General features: G+C 48.5%; 1 protein-coding gene and 1 long non-coding RNA gene across 2 annotated transcripts in view; both read right to left on the reverse strand.

Moving 5' to 3' along the window:
• The window catches only part of LOC126540250 (glycerol kinase 5), a 203,267-nt gene that overhangs the window by 117,681 nt on the left and 66,627 nt on the right, over nucleotides 1-18,959 (reverse strand). Inside the window, exon 2 of the mRNA XM_050187050.2 lies at nucleotides 3,574-3,685. Coding sequence (XP_050043007.1) covers nucleotides 3,574-3,685 — 112 coding nt within the window. The remainder of the gene's footprint in view (nucleotides 1-3,573; nucleotides 3,686-18,959) is intronic.
• Nucleotides 2,050-3,365, reverse strand: LOC129387177 (uncharacterized). The gene is made up of 2 exons (XR_008614463.2): nucleotides 3,098-3,365; nucleotides 2,050-2,977 (listed from the first exon to the last, which is right to left on the reverse strand). It is a non-coding gene; the product is annotated as an uncharacterized lncRNA (long non-coding RNA).

Raw genomic sequence — 18,959 nt, forward strand, 5'->3', positions numbered from 1 at the left:
CAAGTTGCGTCATAAGCCTTCTTCATAACTAAAAATACTGACAGGAAAAACGGTTTGTGCACAAAGGCATCACGGATATTTCTCTCGATGCGCACAAGGTGATCTGTTGTGGATCTACCTTTCCTAAAACCGCACTGTAAGGGAACGAGTATTTTGTTGCTCTGAAGAAAATGAATGAGGCGCCGGTAAATCATTTTCTGAAAGAGTTTGCATAGACAACATGTCAGAGCTATAGACCTTTAACTACTGGGTGAGGAAGGGTCCTTGCCCTCTTTGAGAATAGGAATCACGATTGCTTCTTTCTAGGTCGACGGAATGTAGCCGGTAGAGAGCATGGAGTTAAAGTGTGACAGTGTGTTCTGCGGGTTTCAGGGTGTAAGTATTTCATCATTTCATACATTGGTCTGTCACTTCTTGGAGTATGCTAGTTGCAATAATTCAGTGAGGCCTGCGACTCCGCCATTCTAAATGGACGATTGTATACTTTACTGGATGTGCCTTTCCGACCCTGAGGCAGTTGGTCTGCTTGTAGCTAATATTTTAGAAATGTGCCGGTGTAATGGGATGTACTGGAAATGTGCTCGAAATGTACTCCTAGGCAATCTGTCTGCTCCTAAAGAGTGTCTTTTTGTGTATTTATTAAAGGTAGAGGATGAGTTTCGCGGCCTTTTATTTTGTTCACCCTGTTCCAGGCTTCTCGTTCGTCTGTATATGAATTGATGCTACTGGTGTATTTTTTTCCAACTTTCCCGTTTAGCGCGGCGGCGTGTTCTTCTACTTTGTGACTTAAACGCCTTGAAGTTAATTAGGTTGTCTGTGTTTAGGGAGATACGAAGGAGGCTCCAAGCCTTGTTTTAATTTTCCGGGCTGCCCTATACACTCCTCATTCAACAATGGAATACGTCGTTTCGAAGGCGACGCATTTGTTTGGGGTATAGATACTCTCGCAGCATCAATAATAAATGATGTTATGTAGGCTACTGCATCGTCTACACTATAAGTACATGGGTATCATTTCAGGGCAGGTGTGTTAGCTCGCAAAATGTCGTTCAGTCGGCTGAATGGACTTTCCATCGAGGAACGTGTGCAGAACATTCATCTTGTTTTGTAAGGTTTATAATGAGTGATCACTTCCATAAGGGTTCTTAATCACATCCCGCTCCGGATATGGCACAATTGTACTGAACGCTATGCTTAGGTCTATGGAAAAAAATGTTTTGTGTGTAGTGCTGTAGAATGTTAGTTCTTTCTTGTTAAGCAAGCAGGCACTTGCCGAGTATAGGAAGTTTTCTATTATTCGTCCTGTCGCATCACAGCGATAGTCGCCCCACAGTGCACTATGCGCGTTTAAATTACCGACGACAATGTAAGGATGATGGAGCTCATCAATAAATCTCTGAAATGTTCTTCTAGAATGTTGATAACATGGGAGCTGTATACAGACGTGATGGCTACTAGTTTATTGAATAGCACTACTTCGATAGCAAAGAGGGGCTCGGAGTCACAGTTGCCGACAGGCAACGCCTCATTTGACTATTATAGCTACACCGCCGGCCGATGCAACAGCGTCATCTCGGTCTTTCCGGAAAATAGCGTATTGCCAGAGAAAGTTTTTATGTAGACTTAAGATGTGTCTCCTGAACAGATATCACCTTTGGATTGTATTTGTGCAAAAGTTCTTTATTGTCATAGAGGTTATGCATAAGATCTCCTACGTCCCAGTGTAACATTAGTACATTCATATTGTCTGTGTTCTTGTGCTGTGTGTCAAGACGAGTGAAGTTGGCTTACGGAGGCGACGCACCTCTCCCGAATCTCGCCAGTTCGCTGCCCAGCGCTCGCTACGTAGGCGCGCTCAGCGCTTGCACGAAGCTACGCATCTGCTTTTTTAGTGTGGTCAAGAAGTGGAGTGCAAAAATGATGGATTATCGTTGAGGTGTGGAAAAAGACAAAATTATGAAGAGAAATGGACGAGAACGCTTGAAAAATACCATCTCATGGGGTTCGCTCCAGGTACACAGAGGAGCTAACGTGTACAAATGCAAAATGTAGGGAAAATTCACAAACAGGGACAAACTTTTATTTTCCACACTTATGATCAAAGCACAAGAAAGAACAGCCAAGAACAACCGTTTATCATTTTCACTTCTTCGCAACCGTCATTAACTTACGCGCATTTGCATCAGCTTTTGCAGCAGCAGCGTCATTTCTGTTCTTGCAAATAATTGTTGAGAATTATATGGTGTGCAATATGCAAGCGAGTACCACAACCTCTGATGAATACTACGCGTGTTCCTTTACAAGCAGTGTAACCTATTCTTTGAAAAATTTAACCACATCTTTTTTGCTCTCTGTAATGTGTTCGCCTATCTTTTGCAGAAGGGCAGAAACAATATATAGAATTCCATCAGAGGGGACACTTCGCGCTCTCAATGTGCTGCATCCGATTCAGCAGCTCGAGGAGAACATTGACATCCTTGATCTCATTTGGAAACACGTAATTTCCAAAACTCTTTAGGCTTTTGCTGCGGAAGCACGCAATTATCTGCATATCCACGGAGACGGTCATAGATGAGCACAAAACAGGTGCGCTCTCGTTCACACTGTTTAAAAACAGTGTGCAGTTGGGGCGATGAATAACCGTCCCCACATCAGGCATGCGCACTGTCTTCAACCTTTCTCTCAATTCAAGAATTAGGGAGGAAAAAGTACGCTGAATTTCTTCCCTCTGGTAGCATGCTGCGGATTCTGAGAGATCGGATGCTTCCCGGCGGATCCGCTTGCTCTCTGGTGATAGCCTGGAAGGGCAGCCGTCTTGTTTCGACAAGTACGACGGGCATCCCGGAAAAAGGGTAGGCACTGATCCTTGGCGAAGACGTGGTAATTTCAAGGAAACTTCAAGCACTCGCCCTGCCCTACGATCCGTGTACGAAGCCTCTCGTTGAATGCATGATCACTCGAAGTGCAATGCGCATACCTGCATGCAAAGAAACCGAAATAGGTTCTACATATGGGTCTCGTTTGACTAAAAATGAATAATCGAGTTCGCACTTCGAAGACACTATAGAAGCCCCACCGTAACAAAAAAATTTCTTACATTGTTTTCTGTAGCATCAAAATCCTTCCGCGGAATCGCCCTCAGCCACACTTCGTGCATGTGCAGCGCTTCGTCCTACGGGAAAGAAAACACTTGGGCCTTTTCCCCTGTTCTGGAGTTACTTGAACATGCCGGTACACAGCACTTGTTCGACATGTCCGGCATATGCCGCAAAACTTCGGCGAACGGCAACCAAATAAGATGAAAAAAAATCGCAAACAATTGCAGCGCACACCCACCGCACAAAGCAAATACGACGCGACGCGGAATTGTGCGCCGGTGCAGACGGGGCGAGCGAGACAGCCAGCAGGACGGGAGGAAGTGACGTCACGACGGAAAGCGCAGGCCGTATAGGAGGTAATGAGTAGGCTGCGAGTGTACACACGCACGAGGGAACAGGCGGGTAAGCCCGCTCTTCTTTGGCGCGCATTTATACAAGCAACGCAGCGACAGAACGCTCGTCAGAGGCCACTGACCCTTTCGAAGGCTGTTCCACAAACTCGGCCTTGCCGGTCGTACAGGTGGCAGCGGACCCCCGACGAGCCCACGTCCAGCGACGCCACGTACGTGGTGTGGCCATCACCGGGCCTGCGAATCAATACGTGCAAACACGGTCAGCATCATCATTCAGGCGTACTTGTTGTCGTATAGGTACTTTATTATTACGTTGTTGTACAGTCAATTCACCGCAATGATAAACGTGCACAGCCAGTCAAGCAGTAATTACATGGGCGAACTCTAGCGCTGTGCGTGCACAAGTGGATAAACGGGAAAAAAGTCGCAGTTTCGCCCGAAAGGCGAAGCATCGATTAGGATGCTTCGCTTGTTACTCGGGAACATTCGCTTACTAATTGAATTAACAAGCACGGCGTCAGCGCGCACAGGCAAACATCAACACATCTCACTCGATGACCGCGGCAACTCGCTGTCAAAAATTGAATTAACAAGCACGGCGTCAGCGCGCACAGGCAAACATCAACACATCTCACTCGATGACCGCGGCAACTCGCTGTCAAAAATTGAATTAACAAGCACGGCGTCAGCGCGCACAGGCAAACATCAACACATCTCACTCGATGACCGCGGCAACTCGCTGTCAAAACGCTGGAGTGAGGAAGCGCGGCAGCATAAGCCAGCGAATTGTCCTTCGTGCTGCCTCTCGTATGAACACGAACTAAGCCGAGAAAACACAGCGCACGGCGGACTCTGTACCCATCGCAGATGGCTTTCAAGATCAGCGGTCCGGGCGGCCGCGCGAACCCGCCCGGAGTAGAACACGCCCCCCTCCCTACCCTCTCCCGGAGCCTTGCGCGCGACGGAAGACGGAGCGCTTTCCTCTCGCGATCGCCCACTCACCCTCGCATGCTTTCAATCGCACATGCAGCATACGGCTCACGGCGACGATTTTATCGCCTTTGGACTTCATACGGAAACTCACAGCAATGCCGACAGCAGAAATCTGCCGGGAGTGTCCATATAAATGTTATCACAATAAAATAGTATCCAGCAACACAAGCAATAATGCAGTACAGTTAAATGTGTGACCAAAAAAGAAAAAAGAAGAGAGAAACATTGAACCAGTTTAGACTGGTAAAGCATTCTGTCAAAGCCCTACTGTCGCTAATTTCGAAATAATAGGGTGATTATTACAAAATAAAAGGAAAGTCATAGTTTTCATTCTTCAATTTCGGGCCGAGAGCGCGACGTCGTGTACGCAAGTGTGACGTCACGGATGCAAATATTTTTTTTTTTTTTTCGTATTTGAGCTATGTTTCCTCAAGAAAAGTTCCCTAAACATGTTATATTTAATCTTTGGTGGGGGAACTTCAAGGAGGCGTCGCCACCCGTCTTATTGCGCTCTTTCTGGCTTACCAAGCGTCTTATTCTATGTAAGAGTGGTGTTTTTAGTATTATGGAACGGTAGTTTACTGATACAGAAGAAAACTTTTTTCTCTTTAGTGTCCCTTTAAGTATAGAACATTGTAATGTCACGACTGATCCATAATACATGAAGCCAAGAGGTTTCATTGCATGTTACCTTTATGGAGTAATATATTCTAGTAACCCATTCGAGGACTGAAATGCGTAGGCTAGAAGCGACAGCTTTAAAGCGCTGATCGGGAACGTTTTTAATCTCTAGAACAGCCGCTAAGTAATCTGCGAAGGAAAAAAAAAATTAAATTATGGGGTTTTACGTGCCAAAACCACTTTCTGATTATGAGGCACGCCGTAGTGGAGGGCTCCGGAAATTTCGACCACCTGGGGTTCTTTAACGTGCACCTAAACCTAAGTACACGGGTGTTTTCGCATTTCGCCCCCATCGAAATGCGGCCGCCGTGGCCGGGATTCGATCCCGCGTCCTCGTGCTCAGCAGCCCAATACCATAGCCACTGAGCAACCACGGCGGGTATCATTGTAATGTCACGACTGATCCATAATACATGAAGCCAAGAGGTTTCATTGCATGTTACCTTTATGGAGTAATATATTCTAGTAACCCATTCGAGGACTGAAATGCGTAGGCTAGAAGCGACAGCTTTAAAGCGCTGATCGGGAACGTTTTTAATCTCTAGAACAGCCGCTAAGTAATCTGCGAAGGAGTCTGGTTGTCTGAGTAGGCAGCTATATAGAAGTGGTGAAAACGACCAAGAGCGTTTTGCAGGAAATTTCGTACCGGGAGAAACGGCGATTTGTAGCAGCTGCGTGATTGCAGCAACAGATTGCAGCATATGCGGCATAAAGAAATATAAACATCAAATTGGAACCCCAACACGTTGTCCAATTTGAAATCTGTAATGTACCTTTCGAAATGCCACACAACGGACAATCACAAACTGCATGACGAAAACGCAAATAAAAGTGCTGGTAGAATAAACAAATATTGGTTTAGTATTGCAGATGAGTTATAGTTTCAGTAAGAGTGCACCTAAATGTTTCTCCATGAGTAGAACAAATCCGTAGAAAATATCAGCTATAAGACGCAATACAACTACGAAAAAGCTGACTTGCGAAAATGGTGCTGCACTCACGGGCCGACGTGTCCCAGCTTTGTTATAAATGCGGCTCTCCTGCCTCAGCAAAGAACTTGTTATTGCAGCAGCTGTACAAAAAGGTACTAAAGATAATAAGCTTGTTCGCACACATATAGTTTGCTGCCATAACAAGGCTGTTAAAAACAATATACTTTCAATATAAGTAGCAGTGTGCGAAATATGCAAGGCTGCATAGAACCGAAAGCATAATGGTCACAGTTCAGCACTGGGCCGATAGAATAAGAGTGTGCTACCACCTGTTTCGTCTGAGCTAGTTGGCTCATTATTAGTGTAACGTATAGCCATCTGCCGTCTTGCTTCCATGATGTATATTTAGGTAGTGTGCGCTAGAGTGATAAGAAGGGCAGCATATATGCCAGGATTCAGAGAAGATACAGTGCAGATCTACAAACTCACTGGCACAAGCACTGTCATGTGGTAGTGCTATACTCTACATGAGGTCACCGATTTATTTATGGAAAATTGCAGCGCTAATGCTCCAGTTAATTTCATTTTATTACTTTAACTACCCCATCAATTTCAAGTATCACTTATAGGGTGCGTTACATCAATACCGTGTTCATACAGCTAATACTAAATCCTATTAATGTCTGGATTCCGAATAATCGGGTAGTCAAGAAAAACACTTCAGGAGGAAAATCAGCTGGGCTGTTTTTAACAAGATAACTGCCAAAAAGCCCTTTTAAAGACGTTGTGTCGGTGTTATGCTACAGTGACGGCATGTCCATTTGAATATTTCCCAATAATCAAGGCTGTGGGTGCGATTCCGTTCGCCACTCGTCCGGCCTGATCTACTTTGCGTGTCGCCGCATTCGTGCAGTCAAGGTCAAGCACGGCCGGTCTCTAGGGGAGCGCGCGCTTTCCTTCTTACGGCCTTCGCATTCGCCGCGGAAGCAATGGGAGTTTTTCTCCAAGAGTTACGCCTTTCGCCGCCGCCAGGGGCGCGACGACCCTACTGCTAGGGACCGCTCTCTGCCCGCCTGCTTCTGCGGCGGCGGGCGGTGATCGCCTGGTTTCGTGCTGTTTTTCCGCTGCTTCTTGTTCAACGATTCACCGAAACGAGAGAAAACAAAAAGCAAATGATTTATCTACATGTCAGCCAATAAGTTCACACGTGAATTGAGTTTTCATAGAAAAATTCGAACCATAGAAACATCAAAGGTCCAATCACTCTCGTTCCTGAAAGGTATGACAGGGAAATGACAGATGTTGCGGTCTGAAATGCCGAAGGTCGTACTTCGGTCAATTTCTTGCATGTCTCATAGGCCATGCCGACGTTAAGTGCTGGCAGAGAATTTAGTTAATGCGAAGGTTAACGGAATGGTTTATGGTTTATGGGGGTTTAACGTCCCAAAGCGACTCGGTCTATGAGGGACGCCAATGTGAAGGGCTCTGGAAATTTCGACAACCTGGCGTTCTTCAACGTGCACAGACACTGCACAGTACACGGGCCTCTAGAATTTCGCCTTCATAGAAATGGCTCAGTAGCTTAGCATTCCAACCACTGAGCCATCGCGGCGGATTCATATAAGCTTCAATGCCACCATATTCATTGCTTTCTTTTTCTCGCCACATTGTCAGGAATAGGGGGTATCGCCTCTTGACTCGGCTACCTGACGACGCCATTGTCGCCGCTGCTTCCGCGAACGGCATTCCTCGCAGCTGCGTGTCGAATTATGTCTCGAATTCCGACTCATCCGCCTTTACGTTGATTTTCTAAGAATCCTCCCAAGGTCTGAATTCGCCGATCTTAACAATGTGCAGAAAAGCCTGCCAACTTGACTTCCCTCTTATGTGCGAAGCGCAAACGTCACTGTTGGTCTGCGCTTGCTTTTGTTTTTTTTTTCCGAGCCTCGCATATTTCTCTCTTGAACGGGGAGTGCTCTCATCGCACTGTGTGCCGGCAGGCAGCGTGGCCTTTAGCGTTGTGAGCGCTGGTGCACGTTTCTACCCGTTTCTTCCACGGATTAAATTATTTGCTGTGCGACGGTGTTTATTGCCCGCCGTTGATCATCCAACGCGGCGATGGTGTACTGCTGCGTACCGCTTTGCAAGTCGCAGTTGGGTAAGACTCAGGGCGTTTCTTTTCATCAATTCCCGAGTGATTCATAACTGTTTGCAAAGTAGCTCAAAAGCATCTCCAGAGAAAATTTCGTCGCCAACGACAAGTCGGCATCGAGTGTGGTTTGCAGCCGGCATTTCCTCGCCAGTGACTACGTTTCAGGGTGCCGCATCAGAAAACTTTTGCCTGTTGCTGTGCCAACAGTGTTCGATGAGTACCCGTGCTACCTGGTGCCCAGTGTGAAAAAGCCTCGCAAGAAACCCGCAGACAGAACCTGTGTACCTGGTCGAAAGCCAACTGATATGTTCTGAACGTAAAACATATTGAAGTTATGGATATGAGCGCACCGCATTGGACACCTTGAATTTAGCTGTGAATAAATTTGTTTTCGTTTCTCTGAATCCGTCCTGCGTCATGAATTCATGCTAAATCCGCTTTCGTGCAAAACAAAAACGGCAGCGCTTGAGACTGCAGGAGCTATATTTTATACGCTTCGGAATTCTTAGGAATCTGTCATATAAACGCTTCAGGTCGCTTATAATTCTACACACTGGTTAAAACCCGTCAGTAGGCAAACTGAAGAGGCTGATAGATTTGTTTCTCTCCAAATTTAACGGGTAGAAAGTGTTGACGTGAGTGTACCAAAGCCTCATGCGACCATGCAGTCATACTGAAGAAGAGCACGCGATGGCGCGCGGTAGTTATTCTGTTGTTTAAAACTCTTAGCTGTCAAATCGAAGAGGCTGATTGCGCGGTCTTTGCATAATGCATAGGGGTGAAATATCAGGACCTGACGGTTACCACTCACGCGGGACGGAGCAGGCGCGCGTTCTCCTTCCGCGTGAACGGCGGTCGCCGCGGTGGAGCAGTGGGGCAGTGGCGACCCCACCGCGGTGCGGTGGGAGGCGGAAACAGACCCCATTGCGAAGGCCGCAAGAAGCGCGCGCACCCCTCGAGACCGGCCGTTGGTCAAGATACAGTCAAGGTGCCGTTCTAACCGTGGCCCCATGCTGGATGCTTACGGTTGCTTCGGAGGTAAGTAGGATGCATTTGCTCTTTCAGGCCATTCGTATATTGACGGTGCCACCCTCTTAGGTGGCGAAACGTCTATGTTATGCTTTTTATCTTTTGTCGAGTAAAAGCCACTGCAAGGAAGTTTGCAAGTACACGTGCCGCTAAGAGCACGTGTCGCATGCAATGCGTGACGCTGACAGTTCAGGCGGCGCTGCGTGAATTCACTTTGGGATTCCGCAAGCACGGCACACGCACTCTTACCCTGCGGCGCGTCTGCTCCGTTCCCCGTGACCTTACACAGAGCCTGAAACTAGTTAAAACGTATTGTGATGGCTAGTTTGGTGCATTGTTGTAGCAAACGGCGCCAGAAAGCACGAGGAGCACAAACAATGATAGTGCGGAGGGAGCTGTGTTTAGGCAGCTGCGGGCAGGAGTGGCACAGACAGTCACCTGCACGTGGAACTGGCCGCACTTTCCACTGGACGTGACATTTCAGACTAAACAGGTGCTCGGCGGTGGCTTCCGACTTGCTGCACACATAGCGTCGTGATGATGGCATTCCAACAGCAACATTCATGCGCGTTGGAAGCCGCCGAAAGCTGCAAAATATCAAACCGAGATTCTCACGCTGATTGTGTCGATCCTATTGAGGCAAGTTAAGTCTGCCCAGAAAGCGCAGTCCTTTAGACTATCATTGCCAGCCGGTTACGTAGGTAGCTGGTGTAACGAATGCCGATGCTGTCGGCGCACAGTGCCACTCGCACTGTCTCTCACACATTCTCAAGGCATCGTAAAAACAAATGTCGCAGCGTTAAATCACACGAGACATCGCTGCGGCGCGTCTCTCGTGGTCGCCCTTGAGTCACCGCTGCTACTGACACATGCGCAACTATGCAGCGAGTAGCAAACCTAAGCTTGCGGCTGGTGACAAACAGTGTAGTCTGCCAATGTAGCGGTTACTGCGCAACGAAATGCCACAAAATGTTAGGTCCACAAAACCTAACATCTACTATTGTTGGTGCACCGAAATATTAACGGCATAAAACAAGAAATGAAACAGTAGTCCGAACATACATTTACCACTTGTCCCAGCTAATGTATTATTAGCCAAACTGTTCAAGGAAAAAATGATTTAATGAATGATGGTGCAAGATAAGATGTTAAGATTTACGATGGTCGGCCGTCATACTTCGGGACGACCAAACACCGCAGCTCCCAAGATCACATCTTGCATCGTGTTTGTAAATATTTCTTTTTTCGCTGAGCAGCTTGGTTGGCTAACGTTGGTTGGGACAAGCCATACAACAACAGACAATATTTGGATTTGCATGGTACAAAGCATTCGTTCATGCACAGTCGTTGCTTGTTGCTTGCCGACACACTTCAAACCTGCGTGCTGTCAAAAATTCTGGCATTTCATCACGCCCCAAAAATATACAGAGCCTTTATGTTGCTGACAAAAAAAACGCACCTATGTGTTCTGTGCGTTTATCAAGATATTAGCACCGCTCATTCTTGGGCAGTGTCCTACGCAGTGTCCTTACCATATCTGCCAGCCTGAGGAGGCCCCCTTCGGAGACATTATAACTTACTGTCTCTGTAGTTTCAGCCCGCCAGCTTTTCACGTCATCGTCGACGCTCCCGTACCTATTTACGTCTACGGAAATACTCTCTTCTTCTCGTGCAGCTAGCCGTCACCATGCATAGCCGCTCTTTCGAGTTCAGGCGCAGGGGCGGCTCCGCAAATACGGCTTAAGTGAATTGGCTGTTCATTGTGTAAGGAGGTTTATTGGACGAGTCTGTTCAACAAACAGGCGGTAGCTCTGAACGGTAGGTCGGGAGAAGAATATGATGGTGTTCGAGCGCCGATCTCGTGCCCTCCGCTCTTGATGATGATCGGGATGTCATTATCTTCCTTTCTTCATTACAATTGCCCTTGTCGAGAAAGGTGGAGCCATCCTGGCAATCTAACAGGTGGGCACAAGAGGGTCGAAGTACGGCTTGAGGCGGTCTACGTGAACAACATCACGTCCACGTCGACGACGGTCGCCGTGCAGCGTAAGAGGTTCAATGACGTAGTTTACGGGCGAAGTACGCTCGACGACGCGGTAGGGACCATGATAATTTGGGAGTAGTTTGGACGACAAGCCAAGGGCGCAGGGTGGTACAAGCAGCCACACAAGTGCTCCAGGAGCGAATGTTGCGGCAGGAGAGTGGTCATCATCGCGAGCGTTTTTCTGGTGTTGTTGGTCGGCTGTAGTAAAGCGCTTGGCTAGTTGTCGGCAATCTTCAGCGTAACGGGCGGCTTCCGACACGGGCGTGCACTCTGAGGCATCTGGTGCGCATGGCAGCAACGTGTCGATAGTGCGCGTCGGCAGGCGAACGTACAGAAGGAAGAAGGGGGAATACCCGGTTGTGACTTGAGTAGCGGTGTTGCACGCGTATGTCGCAAATGGAAGAACCAGGTCCCAGTTTGACTGATCAGATGCAACATGTGTCGCAAGCATGTCGCCCAGTGTCCGATTAAACCGCTCAGTGAGACCGTTCGTCTGAGGGTGGTAGGCAGTACACGTACGATGTACAATGTTGCACTGGTGGAGAAGTGCTTGGATTACATCAGAGAGAAATACGCGGCCACGGTCACTGAGGAGTTCGCGAGGACCGTGTCGAAGCACAAAACGCTGGAGGATGAAAGAGGCGACGTCCCGTGCTGTCGCCGTGGGAAGAGCAGCGGTTTCGGCGTACCGTGTAAGGTGGTCGACAGCAATGATAGCCCATCGGTTTCCCGCCGTGGTCAAAGGTAAAGGTCCATAAAGGTCAATTCCAACGCAGTCGAAAGGGCGGTCTGGGCACGCAAGGGACTGTAATGAACCTGCGGCAGGATGCGGTGGTTTTTTTCGTCGCTAACACTCGTGGCAGCCGCGAATGAACTTGCGGACAAAGCGAAACATTCCGCGCCAGTAGTACCTTTTGCGTAAGCGTTCATAGGTCTTGAAGACACCGCCGTGAGCACACTGCGGGTCGGAGTGAAAGGACGCGCAGATTGTAAAGCGCAGCGTTCTGGGGATAACTAGGAGCCACTTCCTACCATCTGGCGAGTAGTTTGCGCCGGTACAAGAGGCCATCAGGGATGCTGAAGTGCGAAGCTTGGCGTCGCAGTGTTCGAGTGGTCGAAAGGGTGGGTGCCTCGGATAAAACGTCAAGAAGCGAAGCGATCCAGGGATCGTGGCGCTGTGCAGAGGAGATGGTGGCGACGTCAAGAGCTGACAATGGGTGGTCTGTAATGGATATGGACGCAGTTTCGGTGGATAGTGGTGACCGCGACAGTGCATCAGCATCGGCATGCTTGCGTCCGGAACGATATATAACGCGGATGTCAAACTCTTGAAGTCGAAGAGCCCAGCGGGCAAGGCGACCTGACGGATCCTTCAACGAAGACAACCAACATAATGCATGGTGGTCCGTAACTACATCAAACGTGCGGCCATACAAGTAAGGGCGGAACTTGGCAAGCGCCCAGACTATTACCAAGCATTCTTTCTCGGTGACGCTATAGTTTGACTCAGCCTTGGTGAGCGTTCTGCTGGCGTATGCAACGACATACTCTGCGAACCCAGGCTTTCGTTGTGCGAGAACAGCACCGAGGCCGACACCACTGGCGTCTGTGTGCACCTCAGTTGCGGCCGTAGGATCGTAGTGGCGCAGTATAGGTGGTGACGTCAGGAGACGGCGAAGGGTGGAGAAGGCTTGGTCACACTCAAAAGACCACGACGAAAGATTGGAGGCGCTGCTTAAAAGTTGGGTCAAAGGCACAATTATAGAGGCGAAGTTGCGCACAAACCGACAAAAGTACAAGCATAACCCTATGAAGCTTCGTAACTGCTTTAGAGTCGTCGGTTTGGGGAAGTCGGTCACGGCACGTAGTTTAGCCGGGTCCGGAAGCACGCCGCCCTTTGACACGACATGACCGAGAATTGTAAGTTTTCGCGCAGAAAAGCGGCACTTCTTGAGATTTAGTTGCAGCTGAGCGGTCTTCAGACACGTCAGGACATGGTTGAGGCGTTCCAGATGGGTCGCGAAATCTGGCGCAAAGACAACAATGTCGTCGAGGTAGCAGAGACACATGTGACACTTCAAACCCCGCAGAACCGAGTCCATCATGCGCTCGAAGGTGGCAGGCGCATTACAGAGGCCGAAGGGCATGACATTGAATTCATATAGACCGTCAGGCGTGACTAAGGCTGTCTTTGAACGGTCGGCCTCTGCTAAAGGCACCTGCCAATACCCGGAACGCAAATCTAACGATGAAAAAAACTCGGCACCTTGTAGGCAATCAAGGGCATTGTCAATTCTGGGTAACGGGTACACGTCTTTTCGAGTGACCTTGTTTAGGCGCCGGTAATCCACTCAGAAGCGAATTGATTCATCCTTTTTTTTTTAACGAGAACCACAGGTGATGCCCACGGACTTTGTGAAGGGCGAATAACGCCGCGTTTAAGCATATCGTCAACCTGGTCGGTAATAACTTGACGTTCCGCGGTGGAGACACGGTAAGGGCTTTGTCGCACTGGCGAGTTGGAGCCGGTGTCGATGTAGTGAACAATGGTAGAAGTTCGGCCAAGGGCACGTTGGGCAACATCGAAAGAGTCGCGAAACTGCTAGAGCAGCTGGCGAAGAGCAGAGCGTTCAAATGGTGACAGTCCGTCTGCGATTGACGAATCGAATAGGTCGGCAGCTGGTACATCAGAAGGATTAAGAGCACTCACGACGTCGAGGTCGCGTCGAGCTGAATCTTGCTGCACGGAAAAAAATTTGGCCGATATCAATGGGTTGCACGCATCCAAGGGATTCACCTTTAAGCAGTTTGATGGGATACGGAAGAGGATTTGTGAGGCAGAGATCGCTTGTTCCATTCGAAATAGAGAGGGTCGAATAAGGCAGAAGAAGTGGCTTCCGACTTAGAAGGAGGCATCATGGTTCAAAGAATGCAGCTTCATCACATATGCTGTTCCAGAACACGGGGAACAAAACAGCTGCTGTCGGCGGAATTTCTGTATCTTCTGTTACGACTAGTTTGTGTGCGGCTTGATGAGCGGGGTTGTAGGACTGGTCACACAACGGGAACAGCTCAAGTTCAGATCTGGCACAATCAATAACGGCGTGATTATACAATAAAAAGTCCCAGCCAAGTATGATGTCGTGCGAGCAGGATGAAAGGACGATAAACTCAACAATGTAGTGCTCTTTAGCGATAATAAGTCGAGCAGTGCAGGCAGCTATAGGCCGAACAGGGCATCATCTCAAGAGGCGTGGTCCCCTTCCGAAGCTTGCGGCAAAGTGTGGCGTCTATAACAGAAACGGCAGCACCGGTATCGAGAAGAGCATATGCACGGGTGCCTTGTACAAAAACTTCGACAATATTCGATGGCAAAGTTCGAGGACTTGAGCATTTCGACAGCGCAGTTCTTGCCTCACGAACTGCGGGGGCTAGTTTCTCTCATTTTCAGGGGCTGGTCGACGACGCATGGGCGACAAGGATCGACGACGGGGTGAAGGTGAGCGACGAGACGTAGGTTGCGGATAGTCACGTGAAGACGTGCTTGTTCGTGGACCCGGACCTTCATAACGAGAGCGGTGACGGTCCATGTAGTTCTGCGAACGGGCGTCTGAGTATCCTGGCGCGTGACGGCGGCAGAATCGAGCGTTATGACCAGGGCCACCGCATGCAAAACAGATCGGCCGGTTGTCGCGCGTTCGCCAGGGATTTGCAGTGTTGGGAGCAGCCCATGTCACGGACGGCTAAATCAGGGCTGCCGCATACGACACACCATGGGATGGTGAGGGCTGTTGAAGCTGCTGCCGCTTTACTACCTCAGCGTAACTAAGAGGCGGCGGCGACAGGTTGCTGCTGAATGGGTACCGGCATGGCCTCGGAAATTTGTTCTTGGATGACGTGTCGAAGCACGGGAGCCAACGGGATTGGTCGCTGCAGTTGCTGCTGCTGTGGGAGCTCCTGACACTGAGCAAACGGCAGGAGAGACAACTGACGGGCCACCTCCTCACGCACAAATTCTTTCATTTGTGCGAGAAGGTATGACTGGTCAGGCACGATGTCCAGTGCAGCGAGTGGTTGACTGTGCGTGTGAGATGAACGTCGGGTGAGAGCCTGCTGCCTTCTCAATTCGTCATAGCTGTGGCACAGAGTTACCACTTCAGACACTGTGCCAGGAGACTTCGCAAGAAGCATTTGAAAGACATCGTCTTCGACGCCCTTCATAATATTGTAAGGAAGATAACCAACGTGCACTCAAAGTCAGCAGCATCGGCAGCATCAAGCGCGCGGCAGAGGCTCGAGCTCGGGAACTGCTCGGTGCATGCTAGAACCGGCGGTCGCTACGAACCCCAATAAATCTCCTTTACAATATGCTGTATTTTGGCACTTTCGCTCATTGAAGCATCGGCGCGCCTGCAGAGATTGATTATGTCCTCAATATAGGCGGTAAAAGTTCCGTTTGGTTCCTGTGCCCGTGTGCGCAGCCGTTGCTCGGCGCGTAACTTCCGCACGGCAGGGCGACCGAAAACGGCAGATATTGCCTCCTTAAAAGCGGGCCAGTTCTCAAATTCCGATTCGTGGTTCGTATATCACAGCTTCGATCGCCACGCCAGCCAGGTAAAAGTTCGCGGTACTCAGCTTAGCAGCGTCATCCCACTTGTTGGGTCCACTAACTTTTTCGTAGGCCGACAGCAAGTCCTCGATGTCCTGGTCTTCCGTACCCGAAAATACCGGGGGGTCTCGCTGGCGAACCGGGCCGGGGCAAACGGGGGCCGGGAGCGATGGCGGTGGTTGGGCAGCGTCAGCTTGCATGGTCGAGTGCAACGTACGGGATCGGAGTTCCAGGGTGCCGGCGATGTGCGTACCCAGCACGATCCACCAAATGTAAGGAGGTTTATTGGACGAGTCTGTTCAACAAACAGGCGGTAGCTCTGAACAGTAGGTCGGGAGAACAAGATGGTGGTGTTCAAGCGCCGATCTCGTGCTGATGATGATGATGATGATGATGATGATGATGATGATGATGATGATGATGATGATGATGATGATGATGATGTCCTTGATGAGTTTGGCGCTTACCCACTCGCGGGGATTGGCCAAGAGTCGGGCAGACTTTGCTTATTTGTTCAGAAAATGGAGGTAAAAATCTAAAATTTTGTTACATGAACTTAGGCGAGGGAAAATGGAAATCGTTCAGTAGATTGTCATGCTACGTAGAGGAAAAAAAAATAATTATCTATAATATATCAATGAGGCAATAGAGGAGGAATGAATAGAATAACACGGTCATCAATGAAATCGGCCCTCCGCTCTTGATGATGATCGGGATGTCATTATCTTCCTTTCTTCATTACAATTGTAACATTTTCGCTTTCGCACTGGGTGTATGGGACTAGAGCAAAACGCTCGAACGTTGTTAGTAATACCCAAAAATACGGCTTAACGGGGTTCCTCTTAGCGAGAGTCTGCTCCATTACCACCTGTAGTCGAAAGACGAAAACCCACTTCGCAGGCACTGCACAACCACATGCGTGAGCAGATGCGTTCGGCAGGACCATGCAACCGCAATCCTTACGCCGGAGATTGAATGCTGATAAGCAGCAGCGGTGAGATAGAACTACACGCACATCGAGACGCCAATGACTCACACGCACACACACGCACATGTTCATAAGTATGTCTGGGTAAACAACACACGAATTCGAAACAGCAAATAGATTTGTCGCTCTCGATGTTACCCGTCTTTGCGCTTTCCCCACACGAAAATATGTGAAATACACGCTAAGCCAAGAAATGTTTTGATTAGGCAACTGATGTACCAGTTTCAATTTGCTTCGTTAGATATAAAGCAGCTCAATTATATTGAGCCGGGCGTGCACATCTTCGATTTAGGCGCTGAAGTTTACTTTACAAAACCGCAACAAAGAATTATAAGTTTAAATCGCGGTCGGACTTCAGAATTGTAAACCCCTCTGAAATATTATATTATATTATATTATATTATATATGTAATACTGCTACTACTACTATACAACCGTAACAGGCAATAGCTTAATGTGGTAGGCCACATTCAAGAGTCAAGCTTGTTTTGCTGACACATTTTTCTTTATTTCTTCACATTTTATGGCGGTTTAGGCACGTAGAACCCCGGAATAGAATTCTTTTTTCGCCGAATACTAAGTTTCACTTCATTTTATTTCTTTCGGATATATTTCCCGACTTTTTCCGAAACATCAGCGGAGATAAACTAAATATATGCTGATAACAGACAGCAAAATTTGATTTGATTTTCATCACAAAAACATAATCAAATGTCTATAATGAAAGTGCTTCTCCATTCCACACGCGCCTAAACAAAGAAAGGTGCGACCTAAAGCTCTGAAGTATCCGCGAATTACTGCCCGTACGAAATTGAATGAGATCTGTAAAAATCATAAGATGGCTAATATAATTTCCCAACATCGTCATCATTTCTTATGCGCAGTAAATCGCACCGAATGCGCTGAATGTCATTTAATAGAAACACGCCTATAACGTAAGAAACGAGCGTATGCATACGCTCTCTTCCTCGCGCGGGAGGCGCGCTAAACGGCGACAATACGGGCACTGTCCGTTGCGCGCTTAAAGCCAACTTTCACTTCAAATGGAATGGCCATTTAATTAAAACTGCCCGAAGCATTAAGTCGTGCAGGTGAAGAGACCCGAAAATCCACTCGATCGCCACAAAAAACATCCCACAACGTCAACAGACATGCGCGTGTATCGCGTTGCAGGCGCCGTGGCCACGCAAGCGAACGACCAACGCGCTTTTGGCAGGAAACCTCGGCGAGGCGAATGGGAAATTCCCGCACAATGACATTTTCGCTTTGGCACGTTGCCTAGAAAAAAAAAAGCGGAGAGATGAGACACGTGCAGACCCCACGCGCTTTCCTGTAAGCATGCAAATCGGACGCTGTGGTATGCATACAGTCTGTAGGTAATAAGCGAGGCAGAACCCGAACTCCTCGAGAGGTTAAGAAAGACTACGTGCACGCCGTAGCCGTGGAGTGAGATTATTTAAAGCCGCACCGATTACTTCGTCCCAATCAGTAAAATAACGTGGACACCGCTGGCGTCCGTGCACGTATAGTCTTCTTGCGATGCGAATAATGACAAAATTTACTGCCGCATGTCGCCATGGCTTTCCGTGCTTTGGGGTGGGATTGAGAAGGAGTTATTTTTATTCGTGTGAGCATGGGCGCCGAGCAAAGCAGTAGTCTACAGGTGCTCTATTTGAAGTTGGTAGGAAATTACTCGCAATATCAAGCATCGCTGCATGTACTGCACAGGGGCGATGGAGTTCCCGCGAACGTACATAAACGATGCACGGCGTGTGTGCAACGTGCGGCATGCGTGGAAGTGAGCCTGAACGCGCAGTGAACAGTGAATATCCATTGAAATGCGCTCAATAATTTACGTATGCTGAAACCCTCGCCAGATTTCACCCAGTGCGCAACAGCTATAGTCATTTCAGCGTAATGAAGTATTAAGCAGATGATGGAGCTGAGTAAGCAAGCATGTGTGGAAGGATCATTTAGTGAGGAAGAAGATGGTGGCTCTGTCGATCACCCAGTTGGTGTCGCAAGATACTGGAGTAAAGCCCGTCGGCTTTGAACGCAGTCATCACAGAAGACCGCACAA

Source organism: Dermacentor andersoni, chromosome 2, assembly GCF_023375885.2.
Source record: "Dermacentor andersoni chromosome 2, qqDerAnde1_hic_scaffold, whole genome shotgun sequence".
In the NCBI taxonomy this organism is placed as follows: domain Eukaryota; kingdom Metazoa; phylum Arthropoda; class Arachnida; order Ixodida; family Ixodidae; genus Dermacentor; species Dermacentor andersoni.